The sequence below is a fragment of the Rhodamnia argentea genome, chromosome 9 (assembly GCF_020921035.1).
Source record: "Rhodamnia argentea isolate NSW1041297 chromosome 9, ASM2092103v1, whole genome shotgun sequence".
NCBI classification, from domain to species: domain Eukaryota; kingdom Viridiplantae; phylum Streptophyta; class Magnoliopsida; order Myrtales; family Myrtaceae; genus Rhodamnia; species Rhodamnia argentea.
Window position 1 is genome coordinate 22,334,075 of NC_063158.1, and position 14,893 is coordinate 22,348,967.

General features: G+C 39.2%; 3 protein-coding genes and 1 long non-coding RNA gene across 12 annotated transcripts; 2 read left to right on the top strand and 2 right to left on the bottom strand.

Annotated features, from left to right (window-relative positions):
- On the bottom strand, positions 1-3,108 carry LOC115739805. 8 transcript variants are annotated; one of them, XR_007199754.1, is made up of 3 exons: positions 2,546-3,108; positions 838-890; positions 1-444 (listed from the first exon to the last, which is right to left on the bottom strand). XR_007199754.1 is itself a non-coding variant. In XM_030673079.2 (2 exons), the coding sequence occupies exon 1, from the start codon at positions 2,940-2,942 to the stop codon at positions 2,565-2,567; it is 378 nt and encodes a 125-aa protein (XP_030528939.2). In that variant the 5' UTR covers positions 2,943-3,108; the 3' UTR covers positions 1-444; positions 2,546-2,564. The 8 variants fall into 8 exon arrangements, 6 of the variants coding, with proteins under 6 accessions (XP_030528939.2, XP_030528935.2, XP_030528940.2 ...); XR_004015287.2 differs by having other exon boundaries at positions 2,542-3,106; XM_030673079.2 differs by lacking the exon at positions 838-890.
- Positions 2,080-2,484, top strand: LOC115739806. The gene is made up of 2 exons (XR_004015288.2): positions 2,080-2,249; positions 2,318-2,484. It is a non-coding gene; the product is annotated as an uncharacterized LOC115739806 (long non-coding RNA).
- Positions 3,109-5,092: 1,984 nt separating the features above from the next.
- On the bottom strand, positions 5,093-7,923 carry LOC115739812 (transcription elongation factor 1 homolog). The gene is made up of 5 exons (XM_030673086.2): positions 7,758-7,923; positions 6,539-6,665; positions 6,138-6,208; positions 5,539-5,560; positions 5,093-5,448 (listed from the first exon to the last, which is right to left on the bottom strand). The coding sequence occupies exons 2-5, from the start codon at positions 6,649-6,651 to the stop codon at positions 5,388-5,390; spliced, it is 267 nt and encodes an 88-aa protein (XP_030528946.1). The 5' UTR covers positions 6,652-6,665; positions 7,758-7,923; the 3' UTR covers positions 5,093-5,387.
- Positions 7,924-9,684: 1,761 nt separating this feature from the next.
- LOC115739811 lies at positions 9,685-14,691 on the top strand. 2 transcript variants are annotated; one of them, XM_030673083.2, is made up of 5 exons: positions 9,685-10,118; positions 11,362-11,559; positions 11,699-12,190; positions 12,460-12,570; positions 14,080-14,691. In XM_030673083.2, exons 1-5 carry the CDS (start codon positions 9,714-9,716, stop codon positions 14,269-14,271), a joined length of 1,398 nt encoding a protein of 465 aa, XP_030528943.1. In that variant the 5' UTR covers positions 9,685-9,713; the 3' UTR covers positions 14,272-14,691. The 2 variants fall into 2 exon arrangements, with proteins under 2 accessions (XP_030528943.1, XP_030528944.1); XM_030673084.2 differs by having other exon boundaries at positions 14,083-14,691.
- Positions 14,692-14,893: the final 202 nt, after the last annotated feature.

Here is a 14,893-nt window from a genome sequence, read left to right on the forward strand (position 1 = left end):
AAAAGAAACAAGGGACTGTAATTCTGCTTTTCAAATCTCATGAATGAACGAACTTAGGTGGAAGGTGAAGAAGGCCTCCTTCCAGGAGTAACAATACAGTTTATACTGCTACAGTGGCTGGTGTAGTAACCGAACCGGATTGACAGTATTCAATTAAAACAAAACTGGGCATGGTTTTATACTTAAGGGGGGAAGCGCCATTCATTTACATTAAAATTTTTGTTAGAGATTTATGGGGGCTCTAGATTTACATTAGAGTGCTGTTGATCGAAATGGACCTTCATTTCACAAAAGACAACTTGCTAAGAAACACTGCACATAAGATTACCATATACATTCTTCTGTTTCGTCAGAACCATGGAACAGAGATCCTCCTAGCGCAATCCAGTGCCTCAAAAAAGAGCTGCGACGTCTCTTCTGGGTGCAAAGTCTTATCGCCTAAGACTGGAATATATGCAACAGAGTAATGGTCAACAACCGATCAGAAGTTTCGTACCAAAAACATGCAACAACAAACTGTTGCCATGACAGACCAGGTTTATACATTGTTAAGGGGTTTCATCTTTCTCCTGCTCATTAAAGTACAAATATATATCCTGGTCAGTTTTAGAACAATAAAAAACGTGTAACAGACTGAATTAAACTGTGACAAACATGTAAGGATAATGAGCACCAAGGCGAGGACTTGAGGGCTAAGTAAAGAACGGACTGTACACGATGCTATTCTAACCTTGTAAAAGAACAGCATCACGCTAAGAATGGCTTTCCAGCTAAACATTAGAATGACAACAGGAGCGGAATAGAAAGCCTGATTCCAGGAAAGAGAGAAGTATGTGCCTAATGTTAGATCAGCAGGCCTGGTGCAGATGTCGCAGGTCGCAATGGAAAAGCTAGAAAGAATGCATTAAACCAGAATTACACTCCATAGTCCATCCTATAGTATTCCTCCTTTTTGTGAGACCAGTAATATATAGGTACCAGGTAATAGTCTACAACTAGCCAGAAAAGCTTGGCACATTCTTAACAGCATACAAAATAGTAAGGGCTGAGGAACAAGACCATGAAACTTGCACTCAGAGAGTATAATAATGATGGAATATCAAAGTAAAAGAGACCTCATCTGAAGGAAGCGGATGATCACAAGAGCCATGTACAATCAAAGAACTTAAGCTAAGGCAATTGCCAAATAAACAGCAGTTTGAGTACATCTCCAATTAAACCCACCACATGCTCTGAATTGCATGATAAGCATAAAGCAACCTCTCTTATGTGGATAATGTTAAAGAAGAAACAGGGCGCATGATCATTGATATGCAAGCAAGACAATTTCAGAAAAGATACAGAAGAGAGAGAAGAAAAAAGAAACTTTTGAACAAGACAAAAGGTCCATTCATACTATCTTAGAAGAAAGTCCCTTATTTTTTGTTTCAGATTAGTCACGAAAAAGTCGCTAAACTATCTGCTCTAATTTCATTGCCATAAGCATATGGGCGAATCCGCCTGGAAACAACCAAGTTTGCTGAAGCAAGGTGGCATCTGAATAAGTTAAGACTCAGACCCATGCAAATATTGATCAGACCAGGGCACCACCTTGTCTACATGGAGACTGTTAACTTTTTTCCCTCTCATATTTATTATGCATACAATAATCAAAGGGTGAAAAGATTATGAAAGGACGGCCCGTCACTATACAGTCCTGACCATGACCAAAGACAAGAAAAGGCTATGGACTGAAGAATATTCAACATCACCAGGAGGTTTCTACATCTCAGTAAACCTGGTGAGCAATGCTGAATCTATAATAAAGGACTACATGACCAATCAACTGACAATAGTATTAAGCCCTCGCTCCCTCCTAAGTTCATATCTCTAGTCCCAAAATGTTTCCTTATTTCATAGCCAGAAATCTCAATATTGACAATGGGAAATTTTGCTATCTCAATATTGTTCCCCCAATTTCAATTTGAGGTCTTAACAAATATATTTGAGTGGTATAAGCAGAGAACCTCCCTACAACTTGGCTGGCGAGCCTACCTTAAAAAAAAAAAAAGGGCATCTTGAGTTTGATCAAGATCGATTTTGAACCAAGCACATCGTTATCATGCACCCGCTCGAATCAAATCTTCCAACCATGTAAGCACAGCATCTCCTCGACACCATTTTGTGGGGGACATGTATTTAGGATTCAATTCTCCATTTACCCTCGTTTGCAACACAACTCGACATGAGTTCACCAAATGCAAATGCTCGTAAACAAGCCATAATCTCCCCATCAACCTATCACACTTCACAATATCATAGAGCTGTAACAACTTAGGAAAGCAAACCCGAATTTCCAGTCTTTAATATAAATGAACTCACAGTACTATCCATCTTCTACAAATTAAGCCACTGCGAAACCAATAATTATTATACGCATCGTTGTAGCATCAATATTACCAACAAAACAAGATTTCTAACAATTCCCTGTCTCACATCTTCCCACGAATAAAATCCCACTGTTCATCAGGAAAAAGAAAGGCAAGGAAAGGACTTTAGTACCTACAACGGCAATCGCAACGCGACTACACGCTCGCTTTCTCCGACGCGTCCTTCTTCGGCGAGTCGGCATCACTCGGGTGCGTCGAAGGCGCATGCGAATCGTCCCCGATTGACGGCAGCGGATTGCCGCCCTTGATGAACCAGCCCAGGGCGAAGAACGCGGCTCCGGCGAGGATCGCCGTGCCCCAGGCGTGGGAGTACCACCGGCTGTACTGCCGGATCGCGAACCGCCACTGCTCCCGCAGCGTGACCGGGTCGGGGTTCGCCGCGTCGGGCCGGTTCGGGTACTTGATCCGGTGGCCGGAGAACTCCTGAGCGTGGGGCTCGCCGCTCGGGACCTCCGCCGAGGGCGGAGGAGGGCGGGAGGAGGTGGCGGGGCTGGATTCTTGGCGATCGGTCATGGCGGTGAAGGAGGCGGTGGTGATTCCGAGTGTGGATTGAGGCCGAAATGTGTGTAGAAGGTAGGCTCGAAGTGTGGCTCGGGGGAGAATCCGCCCAATGTTGATCGCGGGCCGTTGATCGTTGTAGAGTTGATATAATCAACGGTAATGGTTATATGCAATCGATGGATGCGGGTTCAGACAACTCTGCGCCATATGACACTTCGTCTGTCTGTTCAAGGAGACGAGCGACACGTCGGCAGACTGCCTGCACAAGAAGTGCGTACTCCCCATGCGAAAATCTCTAAAAGAAAACAGACAAACTAGAAGTAAAAATAATAAAAGAGAACATTTTAGTTTATTGCGAAAAATAAATAATTTATAAATTATTTCTCTACTAATTATCGTTTCTAATAGTGACTTTTGTATCGCTTAAAAAAATAAATGAAAACGAAAAAATATTTTTATTATCCCTCAAAATGTAATATATTCTTGCCAATAATTAACAACGAATTTTGTTAAATAATTATTTCAAACGAAACAAATAATTATTTTCGAAAGATTATTTTCTAAATCGTTTATTTTTTGCAATGATAATGATGCCTGCTTTTTTATCTTTGATCGATACACATTACATTTTCTCGATTACATCAAACACGTCCTTGGTTGAATTTAATTAAATGAACTCTATGGTTTAAATGGATATTATAACATCGATTAATAAGTTTATGTTTGGAATATTGTGTAATTTAAAAACTATAGTTGAAAAATATCGCGTTGCTTGTTATTTTAGGATTCAAATCTAACAAGAAACATAAATTTCAAGGAAAACAAATCAATTGAATAAACAGCATTGATCGAATACGTTTCGTGTATGAAAATCAAATTTAGCGTGACAATCACGGCAACAAAATGAAGTATCTCGAGGCAAGCGCACAGGAGGAAACATTAAAATAAAATCAAATATGTACATATTGTTTTTTTTAAGATACTTAATTATATGTTTGTAATATCCACCTGATGTATGTAAATATTTATCATAGACACCTGTCATTCCATTTCCCCCTTTGCAATGATCTAACGCTATCAAATTTTCTTGTGGGATTTATATAAAAAAAAATTAATCTACTTTTATCAAAGTTCAATGTTGCTAAATTTTTATTTCCTATATATCTATTAAAAGATAAGAAACACTATTTTTATATTTTTAAAATAAGGTAGTCAATTTTGTGCTCTTTCCATTTTCGCTCATTTGCATTTGTGGTACCTTTTGAACCATTGATCTTGCATCTTTGCGAATTATACACATCTCATGTTACTCAAAACCTCGAAAGTAAGCGTAGAAATACACTAAGGCTCCGTTTATTTAACAAAAAACAAATAATTGAAATAATATATTTTTTTAGAAATGATCGTTTGTATTACTTATAAAAATGAATGAAATGAAAGTATTATTACTGTTCACAAAAATGTTAAGACATAAATTATTTCGATAATGAAAAAAAAATCTCTTTGATTAATTATTTCAAATGATACAAGCGATCTTTTTTTCCCCCCATGAAACAAACAGAACCTAACAATATACTATCTCAACCATTTGACATGCATTATGACTTCGTTTGTTTCGCAAAAACAAAGAATTATTTTGAAAATTTCTTCCTAAATATAGTTGATTATATCACTTTTGAATTTGAATGAACGAAAAAATATTTTTTTATTCACGAAATTATTTAGATATGAATTGCTATCAACGATGAAATCATTTTTTTATTGAATAATTATTTCAAGCGATATAAATAATTATTTTTAAAAATATATACTTTTCAAATCATTCATTTTTCAGTTAATTTCTACCCAAACAAATGAAGCGTAAAATCCTGTATAATCGATACCACGCAATCCACGGCAACCGGCCATTTGGGATCTACTTCACCCAACTTCACTAGAGGCACGAGAAGACACAATACGTTACCGTTTGAGCCACCCGATGACGCGGCCGAGACATGTGTAAGCTCAGTTGACCTCGGATGCCTTGATGATGCAGCACAGCACTAGCAGGTAGACGTGCAAAACAGCCCGAGAGAAACCAGCTCAGGAAATAATTATTAATTAGCAACCCCATAAAGATCATGCGTTCTAGTTGAAAGTACTTTGTGGATGGTAGCGAGCTTAAAACACCAGCCATGGCATATACAACCCAAGGAGTACCACATTCATGGCTACAGCACAGTAGTGTATTGCTATATGATTTTCATAAACTACAACAAGCCAACATGCACACACTAGGTGATTCCCTCACCTCACCTTACAAATTATTCTCTAGGTCGCCACCGTGCCGACGCCGGCAACACTCAAGCGCTTAAAAACTGGAAACGGCGTGTGACCAGTAATCACATGCTTTAGAAGTTCATGCATCCGTGCTTATCTATTCAACAGAGTAGCTTCTGCATGCAGCTTGTTTCCATCCTAAGCAGCTTCCTCTTCCACGTTGTTAACCCGTTCACATTCATCAATCCACTCACTGTATCTGCAAAAGTTTCAAATCCTTTTGAGAAAGAGGGGGAAAAGGACGTATAAGATGGAAATGAAGAGGAAGCTATAGCCGCAATGAACTTACATGTCTATTGGCTCAGTTAAAGCTGCGGAAATTACAAAGAAAAGTGGGTCAGGAACAAATCACAGAAAAAGATCATTTCTGGGAGAGGAGCAAGAGCAACATCAAAGAAACAGAGTGAATCACATATAGCTTAAGGCACTACACATTCTTAGCATCTAAATCACCCTAAACATTGAGGCAGTCAAGCGGTGAGAGGTCTGATAAGAAGAATGTCAACTCACTGCTTTTACATTTCAAAATGAAAGAGCTAAAGTATCATATAAACATTATTCAGCACCAGTTATGACTTTCATAAAAGACGAAAGTCTGAACAAGAATTCGAGTGTCTTCAGAATATGGTTTTCTCTGCTTCCTTATGACAAATCAAATCTATACTGTTAAACAATACTACTGGTAATCTTGAACTGATTTAAAATAGCAACCCAGATCTCATGCATGCAGAAGCTATTTGTACCACCCAAAAATATCCCATAAAAAAGCACATACATGTCGCCAGAACTTTCTTCATCGAGTCATTATAGGAAGATGAATAGACTTCATCAGTATCGTTATGAACATATAGCACGTTGCAATCAGCAGGAAGTACAGAGGAAGCATACCTGTGATGGTAGTGCTGAAGCTTTCCTGGCAGATCCCGCATACAGCTTCACCAATAAGGTTCTTCATATCACTGAAATGAAAAAACTTAAGATGAGAGTGCAATATCTCTAAATAAACACCCCCAGACATTTCCTCACTTGATAACTCAATCCTCCAATTTCCCTTCCAAGTTAATGCCCTTCTAATTCCTATTCGACACTTCCAAAGAACATAATTATCTGTGACACAGCAACTTCGGCAACAAACTCTTTCTAACCCTCAAGTTAAGTAACTGGAGTTTCTTGGCAAGCACATGGATCCGGTGCATAATGAGATTACGATTTCCAGACATGCCAGGCTCCAAGAGAAACTATCCAGAAATAAGAAAAAAAGGGAGAAGACGAATACAAGAGACACTTGCATGCGACATTCAACACTTGTGCCATGGTTGCAGAATGGACAGCTAAAGACCGTATCTAGCTTGTCCATTCGCTTCCTAGGAGGTGGCTTCGCCCTGGACTTCCTCTTTCCCATGGCTTAAGTTCCTTCTGCATGTAATGGTATTTAGCAAGAGAGTCAGTAAATAAGAGCAAAATATAGTAGAATACAAAATTCCACAAAATGTAAAATTCAAGAGCTTAACCAAAAGGACTCAGGAATAACCCCATAAGCTTTAGTTCTAGACCATGAAAAAGGCCATACAATCCCTCCCAGAAGGACTAAAAGGTCCATGCATCAAAAAGACAGAAGTGTGCTCCGAGACCGAGGACTACTTTCCTCAGGGAGCTGGATTCTAGAGTGATAATTTCAATCAATCCAAATAGAAATTCCAGCATGATAAAGCTTGAATCCCATGTTTACAATTAAATACCGCAGGATATCCACAATTTACAAAAAACACACTCTAGAAAAGGACTCCTACTGATCTTCACAATGACCACAACATGCTATGGGAGGAAAAGCGCAGATCTGGATATAAGTAACTTGACAAGGATCTTGCTTGCATATTCATGCCCATGGATTCCACACAGAAGCCTCAAAGCCAGCTGATACTTATCCGTCGAGAACTCCATAAATTTAATGATCTAGCTACTACCAAGATTTCCTCTTTCGGTTTCGTCAAACAAAAGAATTTGTCGCCCCTCTCCAGTAAAGAACCAAGCACCTAAGCTGACCATCTTTCCTTAATCCCGCACAAGCCAGCCCTTAACAATTTACAAAATCTAATTCATGCTTCTTTACGTACAGGACCGATTGAAGTTGGTTCTGGTACCATGTTAATCAGCAACCTGGGAGGGACCAAAATTAACCGATATGCCGATTTTGCCGAAAGATAAATCAACTCGAACAACTCTCGAGCACGAGCACCGCGAAAGCATTTAGCAAGTGCAGAGTTAATTAAAGAAACAAAAAATTCTCGCCGAAACTTCATCCCTCAAATTCTCCCAGAAACATATTCATCCAATCACAGCCGTTTACGAAGATGACCCTTGATTTTTGGTTCTTCGTCAGGAACCGCCATGCCCGGGCGACGAGGAGAAACGTGTCTCCCCTCGGTAAGCGATAACAACCCAACCCGAAGTAAAGCCGATTGGCATCCACAAAACGTCGGAAACAGAGTAGAGAGCGAAGGGAGGTACCGAGATCAAAGAGGAAAACCGTGGATATATCGAGAGATGATTGAAACCCCCGGAGATGGCGAGTTCCGTCGACGAGGGCCGAAGGAACCAGACAGATGGAGACGTGGAACTGGAGAAGACTTAAGAAGAAGAAGAAGAAGAAGAGGAGGCCGAACGAGAGTAGAAAGTTCAACCTCATCTAAACGTAATTTCTAATCTAAACTTGTCGTCTTGTGTACCCATGCCTTAAAAAATAATAAAAAATCTTGTCCATTTCGCGAAAATATATAATTTATAAAAAGAAATTTCTTTAAAATCTTGTTTGAAATAATTTGGATGAAAAATATTCTAGTATTGATCATAATTTATTTTCTGAATCATAAAAAAAAACTATTTATTTAAATTTATGAGGGATATAAACAATCATTCTTCTAGTCAAATTTATCTATTTACTCAATAAGAATCATAATAATAACTTCAAAATGGCACCCTGAAATTTTTATTAGCGATTCACTTTTAGACAAAAATTGAAAGGTATCAAGGAGATCGAGAGAGGGAGAAGGTCAGCAACCCATGCCGAACCTAGGACAGGGTCACAGCCCTCTTTTGATTTTAGCAAGGGGCCTATTACCTCCGGTCAACATGGTTGCCGGCCATCGCGGGTAGGGCGACGGCCATAGGCGCTCTTTCACCTGTATTATTATGTCTTTAATTTTTATTGTTTTTAATTGCCTTTAAAAAAAGCACAAAAAGGAAAAAAATTTAAAAAAAGTAAATCACAAAAATGTCCTGGAGACCATACTCTTTTTTGAGATTACATAGTCGCTTCAGGCACTTATTTGAAACTATTATGCCACTTCGAATTCTTATTTGAAATAACGCGCGCTTCATATCTTTATTTGAAAAAATCAAAACATTGCGAATCCTTATTTGTAATTTTTCTATTTTTTTCTCCTCGTCTTTTGACCAAAGAAATTAAGTTTATCTCCTTTTTTTGACATCCTTTTATTTTCCTCACTCTCTCCTCCTTTAGTAAATAACGCATATTCACGGTACTCGCAACACTTAAATGGGTCAGAAGTATAAATATGAAATTTTTCGTGAAATGAAAATTAATTTGAGATAAATGCATCATGATTGGAACAAAAATTAATTTGAGATAAACAAGTCATGGATCACCGTCTCATAATTTTTAACGATATTAACTCAAAAAAAGAAGACCAACACGAGTGGGAGCATGAGTAAGTGAGTTTACGGTCCCTCGTGAGTATGTGGCTGTGTTTTAGTTTCACCGTTAGATCAAAAGGTAAAAAGAATCACAACCGTTCAGGCCGAGATATTGATCACCAGATAAAAATCAAAAATTGCGTTCAAGTCCCCGGGGTTTATTTGACATAAAGTTTTAACAAAGGGAGCACTCTGAAATTTCTCGTTCATTTTACGCAGAGGTATCAAATGAATGGATCGGGTCGGATTTGAGTCGAGTCAAATATGGTCTGACCCATATTGATTCATTTAATCCATACCCATTTTCATACAATATAAATTTTATAACTTATATCCGATCCATCTCATACCCAATCCGATCCGTATTATTATTATTATTTTGATCGGATCTGTATTACTTAAATAGTCATATATTTAATCAAATCATAAAATATCTATATTATAAAATTAAACAATGTAAAACTATTTTGTCGACTATGACGGCCCGCCACCGCCCACCGCCACCGCCCACCGCCGCCGCAGCCGTATAGCATATAAAAAGTACACCTAAAATAAAAATGAGTTAAAAAATGAATTAAAAAGGCATATTCACACCCCTAATTTTACGGGCCAAAAAAGAAGTATTTGCGGGTTACTTTAGAAATTAAGTTTTGCAGACGAGTCCATTTTCATTCCTCTCTTAAAGAACGTTTGCAAAGCGACCCCCAGCCCTTGGCTTCACTCTTCCGTCTCCCCCTGCTTCACCGAGAAATGTCACTCCTTCACTCTCTCTCTCACTCGTCCGCTCTCTGCACGCTTCACCATCGTCGTCATCACCGTCGCTCCATACTCCACCTCAACAAGCACCTCCGGAGGCCGCCCTCCACCCTCTCCTGCCGCAGCTATCCGCGGACCCTCCCGTCCTCGGAGCAGGAATTCCTGGAGGCCATCGCCGACTCCGACGAAAGGCTGTTGCCCTGCGTCAGGACGTACGAGAACGACTCCGCTCGGCTCAGCCTCGTCGGGGCCGTCGACTCCCGGCAGGCCTTGACCGCGGCAGCGGCTGACGGCGGCGAGGCCGCGAGCGAGCACGTCCAGTCCGGTGCCCGCGCGATGGTGGTCGAGACTGTGTATCCTGGAGGCGCTGAGGGTCGGAGCACCGTTTCCACGCGATTGGTGAGCTTTGATTGTTGAAGCCGCGGGTCTTGTTTATTTTTCAAATGTAACCGCTGGCATTTGCTTGCTGTTTGGGGCATGAGATGGGCGGAAATAGCTAAGGAAATGTGAATTTGACGGGGCATAATTGCGATTGACTGGAAAGTGACACGTTTAAATACGTTTTGAACTTAATTGATTTGAAAAATGATGCGGAATCGCATGATTGTATCGTGGAAATCGTTTTCTGATGATGTTAATTAGGTTTTTCGAGTAATTTAATAATGACGCAAAGCCAATAGGAATTACGGCCATCTGCAATGAGGCAACATGAATCGGCATTCTTGCCTGAAATCGATGTTTTTCTGATTGGTGATAACACCAGTTGAGAAACTCCTGGTTTCAGAATCACGCCTGATTGATTTGTGCCTAGGAAATTAGGAAGTGTAGGTTTTGAATTCCTTAAACATGTTTCACTGTGGTAGGTTTGCATTTTGGTTGTCATTCCTGATTAATGATTTGCTACTGTGGGTACTGTTGGACACGATGTACTGGCTATGGAGACTGAAAGCTTCCATGGAATTTGACCTTGCATGAACCTGATCAATCAATATCTTTTCTAGTCAAATAACGGATTCTTGGCTGATGAATGATGTTGTTTGGGCAGTATTTCACTTTCCTTCATCCTGTCGCAGCATCTTTTTGGAACATAAGTTGCAGACGGTTTTTTTTTTTTGACAGCAAACTTCAATTGCGCATCAAATCTTTCTCTGCACATCATGTCCCCCTGTGATTTAGATACAAGATGATGTGTGTCCCCAGTCAGGTTGGACTATTTTGCCTGAATGAAAGAAAGTAGGTACTCCTCAAATAGTGCTTTATTATGCTTTGGTGTAGGCAGTGCATTTCTCTTATCTGTCCAACTACTAGTTGCAAAAGAATGGCTTGAGATATTACAGGTGTAAGGACAGCTCTCCTGATATTACAATCATGTAGCAATTTGTGAATATAATGTACATCTCTTTTCCTCCCCATATTTGAAATATTTCTGTAAGCACTTGCTTGTAATACATTGCTCATCAACAGGCCCTCAGGTTATAACAACTGTCACTTTCTGATGGTTTGTTTTGATAATTTTGGCTTTACGGCTTATACTTAAGTGCTTCAAATCTCAAAATAGGTTTATCTGAAATAGTATTTCAATAATCATATAATGAGTTACCATCTTTCTCAGATGTTCTTATTCCTACCGTCTTTTATTTAGTTTTTGCCAGCAAGGAAAGTTAAAGAGAAGGCAAGCCAACTTAAAATTACCAATGACATGCTGGGCAGTTCAACATCAAGGAACATACTTGCCATGACATTTAGACAAGTAGTTGTGCAGCAGCTTTGGAATTTTCAACTAGTATTGTTTCATCCTGGAGCTGACCGAAATATGGCAGATCTTGAAAGCCCCAGAGAGGTGAAACTTCTTTATACTGGACAGCTTTTAAGCATTTATAAATTTTCCATTTATATCAGTCTAAAATGACTTTATGCTGGCATGTCTGTCCTCCAGGTGCAACAATGATACTGATGGCTTCAGTTCTCTTATGCATTAGGTCCCTTGGTCCTTTGCCCTCAGCTCATTGGATGAAGGAGTCATTTCTATGCTTGCTGAAGTTGTTTGTACATATGCTCTTTCAAGTACTGAACAACTTGTACTTGGCAATGCACACGAAGAATTTTTTAGAACTGTCTCTCGATGGTTCAGGAAACCCGGAAGGTTTTCTTCAAAGGATTCTTCAGTTATTTTGTGGAAGTTATTTGAATATGATATGGTTGAAAATGCCACAATTTTGCTGGAACAATTTAGCGCAAGCAAGGGAAAAAATCGGCTTCATAAATCAGGATCTAAGCTCTTTGGGTGGAAGCAAGCTGTGCAGTCTAAACTGGAGAAGATTGGTGGTCCTGACTTCTGTTCTTGGTTAAGTGAATATGTACCCGCCTACCGGCTACAAGTGGATACTCAAAAGCTGAAGGATCTGAAATTAGACGGCTGGAGACAACTCGATGGGAGTATGCAAGAGGTTCTTTTGACGCAGTCCCAAATGGTACCTTTCTTCTTGTCTTTAGCTTATGCCTCGACTGTATTTTCGTTGTGTTTAGCAGATGCCTTTTGTCAGCACTCCAGTATGATTATTAGTTTGATCTTTGAAGTCTATAAGTGATTATTTGGAAACTAAATGTTGATGTCCTTTTCAAACTAGTTGCCCTCATTCAGTCTCACACTTGGAAATTATTTAAGTGTTAGGTTGATGTATCTAAATTCCAGTAGTAAATGGTGTGCACTATGCATTTTGACTCTTGATGGGATTTGCAGGCTGCATTGACCAACATACTAGATTTGTTCTATGAAGACGTATATACGCTGCCCACCAAAGAGCTTTCATGTCACATGGTCCTGAATCCTACCATCTTGTCCAATGAAAAGGTAGCTGAAGCATATTCCAGTCTTTCCTATTATTAGAACTGGTATTAATCATCGACGCCTTTATATCACCATGCTTCCATGGTCTGTTACGTTATTTAGAGTTTTGTGTCCAATAGAATATTTTCAGATTGGTTAATCGTATTTAGTGGAGACAGCAAACTATTCAAGTAGTCTATGTACTTGCTATTGGACAAGGGAACACGGTTTTTGCACATATCCATGAGATACTGTTTTTAAGTCACAGAATCTTGGTCGTTCCTGCTGGACTTAATGAGAGAAATTAACCAGGAAATTGGAACTTGGATTCCATCAAAACTTGTCAGAAATTATTAGTCTATGCTGGATGACTAATGTAGACATTATCACCCTTAGGTGTGGTTTGTGGTTTTTGTTAATTAACAATTTATCGACCTTTGCCCACCTTGCAACTTTGATATTTGATCTGCTTTGTACGCTGATGTGAATGATCCTTTGTAATGATTTTTTGATTCTCTCCCTTACATAGAAAAATTTACTCTCACTGTGAGATTTCATCTCGTATTATTTCATTTATGTTCCAGTCTTTATTTTGTCAACTTCTCTAATACCATGCATGCACAAGTATTTTTATGTATTTAATAAGCAAAATTGTCTAAGACGCGTTGATGACCAATTTCAATTGGATTACCTTTCTAATCCATTCAATGCATGCATTCTTCATGCCAAAATTAATGACAAGATACTGGCACTGATTGACCATGAAAGTGGCCCTTAGGGATTGTGACTGAAATGGACTTCCAAGCAGTTTGTAGCAACTTATTAAAAAGGATATGAACATTACTATATTCTGCGGCAACGGATAAGAAAGTTTACATGTTTTTGGCCTTCAGTTATATACAAACGTCCAATTTTTTTCTCCTTCTTACTTGGATACTCTTTAGATAAACAAACCTTGGACGCAAAATGCTTTAGTAATCTCATGGACCTGGTAAAAACGCATGTGTAAAATGGGATATCAAACCGCATCATGCACTTGAATCACACACAGAACCGCATCATGCGCTTGAATCACACACAGAAGCCCATGCAATAATGTGCGCATATTTCTTGTCTCTCTTTCCAAGTTTTAGGTTTGCCACTAGATAAGATGGTGCTAGTAAAATCAGAATTTTTGAATTGTCAAGCCTTCCAGATTGTTAGGAGAAACTGGTGGCTAACATTGTTTAATTCAGTCTGCTGAGAAACAGTTACTGAACGATGACTAACGATGCATCCTGTGATTTAGGATAGATGTAGTTTTATTTTTATTTTTTTTTTGTCAAATATTGGAATAGATGGAGTTCACCATGAGCAATTCCAGAACTTTTCTGAGCACTGTCCCATGTACAAGTACGAGATCTTTGTGAATTGTATGTTGTAAGATATGCTTCATTAACAGTGGTAGAACATCACGTGTTTGATTTACCATTTGTACTCGGCTGATGTGATGTTGGTGTAAATTAACAATACTAGCTTTATTCATTTGTGCAGTGGAGCCCATCCTTATTAAAGATGCTTTCTCTTGCCCTTGCTGGTGTGATTATTGCCGTTGCTCTCAAAGCTTTTGGTCAAGGGTTTTTGCCTCAGTTTACCAAGGAAAAGAGATACCTGAATGGGCATGGAACTCCTCCATCTGAAATTGACAGTTTGCAAGATGAGCGGTCCGATCAAGCAAAAGTATAGCCTGAAGATGACAACAGGATTTCGTCTACCATAAGCGCTTATTGGATCGGTCTCCGTCTTCGTCCCATGCCAAGGAAACATTGGTTAGTATCCCATGAAGTCACTAAAATCATCAAGCAGAGATATGCAATATTAGTATCTGAAGCTGCCATTTTAGTGATTAGGCCGTGAAGATAGGATCAGACCTTGAGAATTATTTTTTGGTCTAAAGATTTACTTAGGGTCCTTTGTTTTTTTTTTTTTTTTCCCCGTTCTGTTCTAAAATTTGCTTAGAAGTACCGAAACAGTGTATTTCAGCGGCTTGGTCGTCTTGATTTTGTGACTACTGATAGTCTACTTGTTTTGCCTGCTCTCCAATGTAACATTATGGACTTTGGTTCACCAATAAATTAGGCTAGGAAGTAAAATAAACTTTTCACAGAACTTACAGTAGTTTCTTATACAAGTCTCTTTAGAGCATCTCCCTTTAAAAACTCTCTCTCTGTCCCTCTCCCTCTCTAGATGTTAAGTGCCGCATGCTCGCGATCTCAAGTATCGGCGTAAGCCGCATCTCCAACCCACGGAAAATCGACACTGTTCGTTTTTTGTTTTGTTGGCAAATGTCAGCAGTGTCAGGATTCGG

Coding starts and splice junctions, on each gene's coding strand:
- LOC115739805 (XM_030673079.2), bottom strand. CDS start 2,942: ATGACCGATCGCCAAGAATCCAGCCCCGCCACCTCCTCCCGCCCTCCT.
- LOC115739812 (XM_030673086.2), bottom strand. CDS start 6,651: ATGGGAAAGAGGAAGTCCAGGGCGAAGCCACCTCCTAGGAAGCGAATG. Junction 5,561..6,137: donor CTTCAGCACTACCATCACAG/GTATGCTTCCTC, acceptor TAATTTCCGCAG/CTTTAACTGAGCCAATAGAC. Junction 5,449..5,538: donor TTAACTGAGCCAATAGACAT/GTAAGTTCATTG, acceptor AAACTTTTGCAG/ATACAGTGAGTGGATTGATG.
- LOC115739811 (XM_030673083.2), top strand. CDS start 9,714: ATGTCACTCCTTCACTCTCTCTCTCACTCGTCCGCTCTCTGCACGCTT. Junction 10,119..11,361: donor GCACCGTTTCCACGCGATTG/GTGAGCTTTGAT, acceptor TCTTTTATTTAG/TTTTTGCCAGCAAGGAAAGT. Junction 11,560..11,698: donor ATCTTGAAAGCCCCAGAGAG/GTGAAACTTCTT, acceptor CTTATGCATTAG/GTCCCTTGGTCCTTTGCCCT.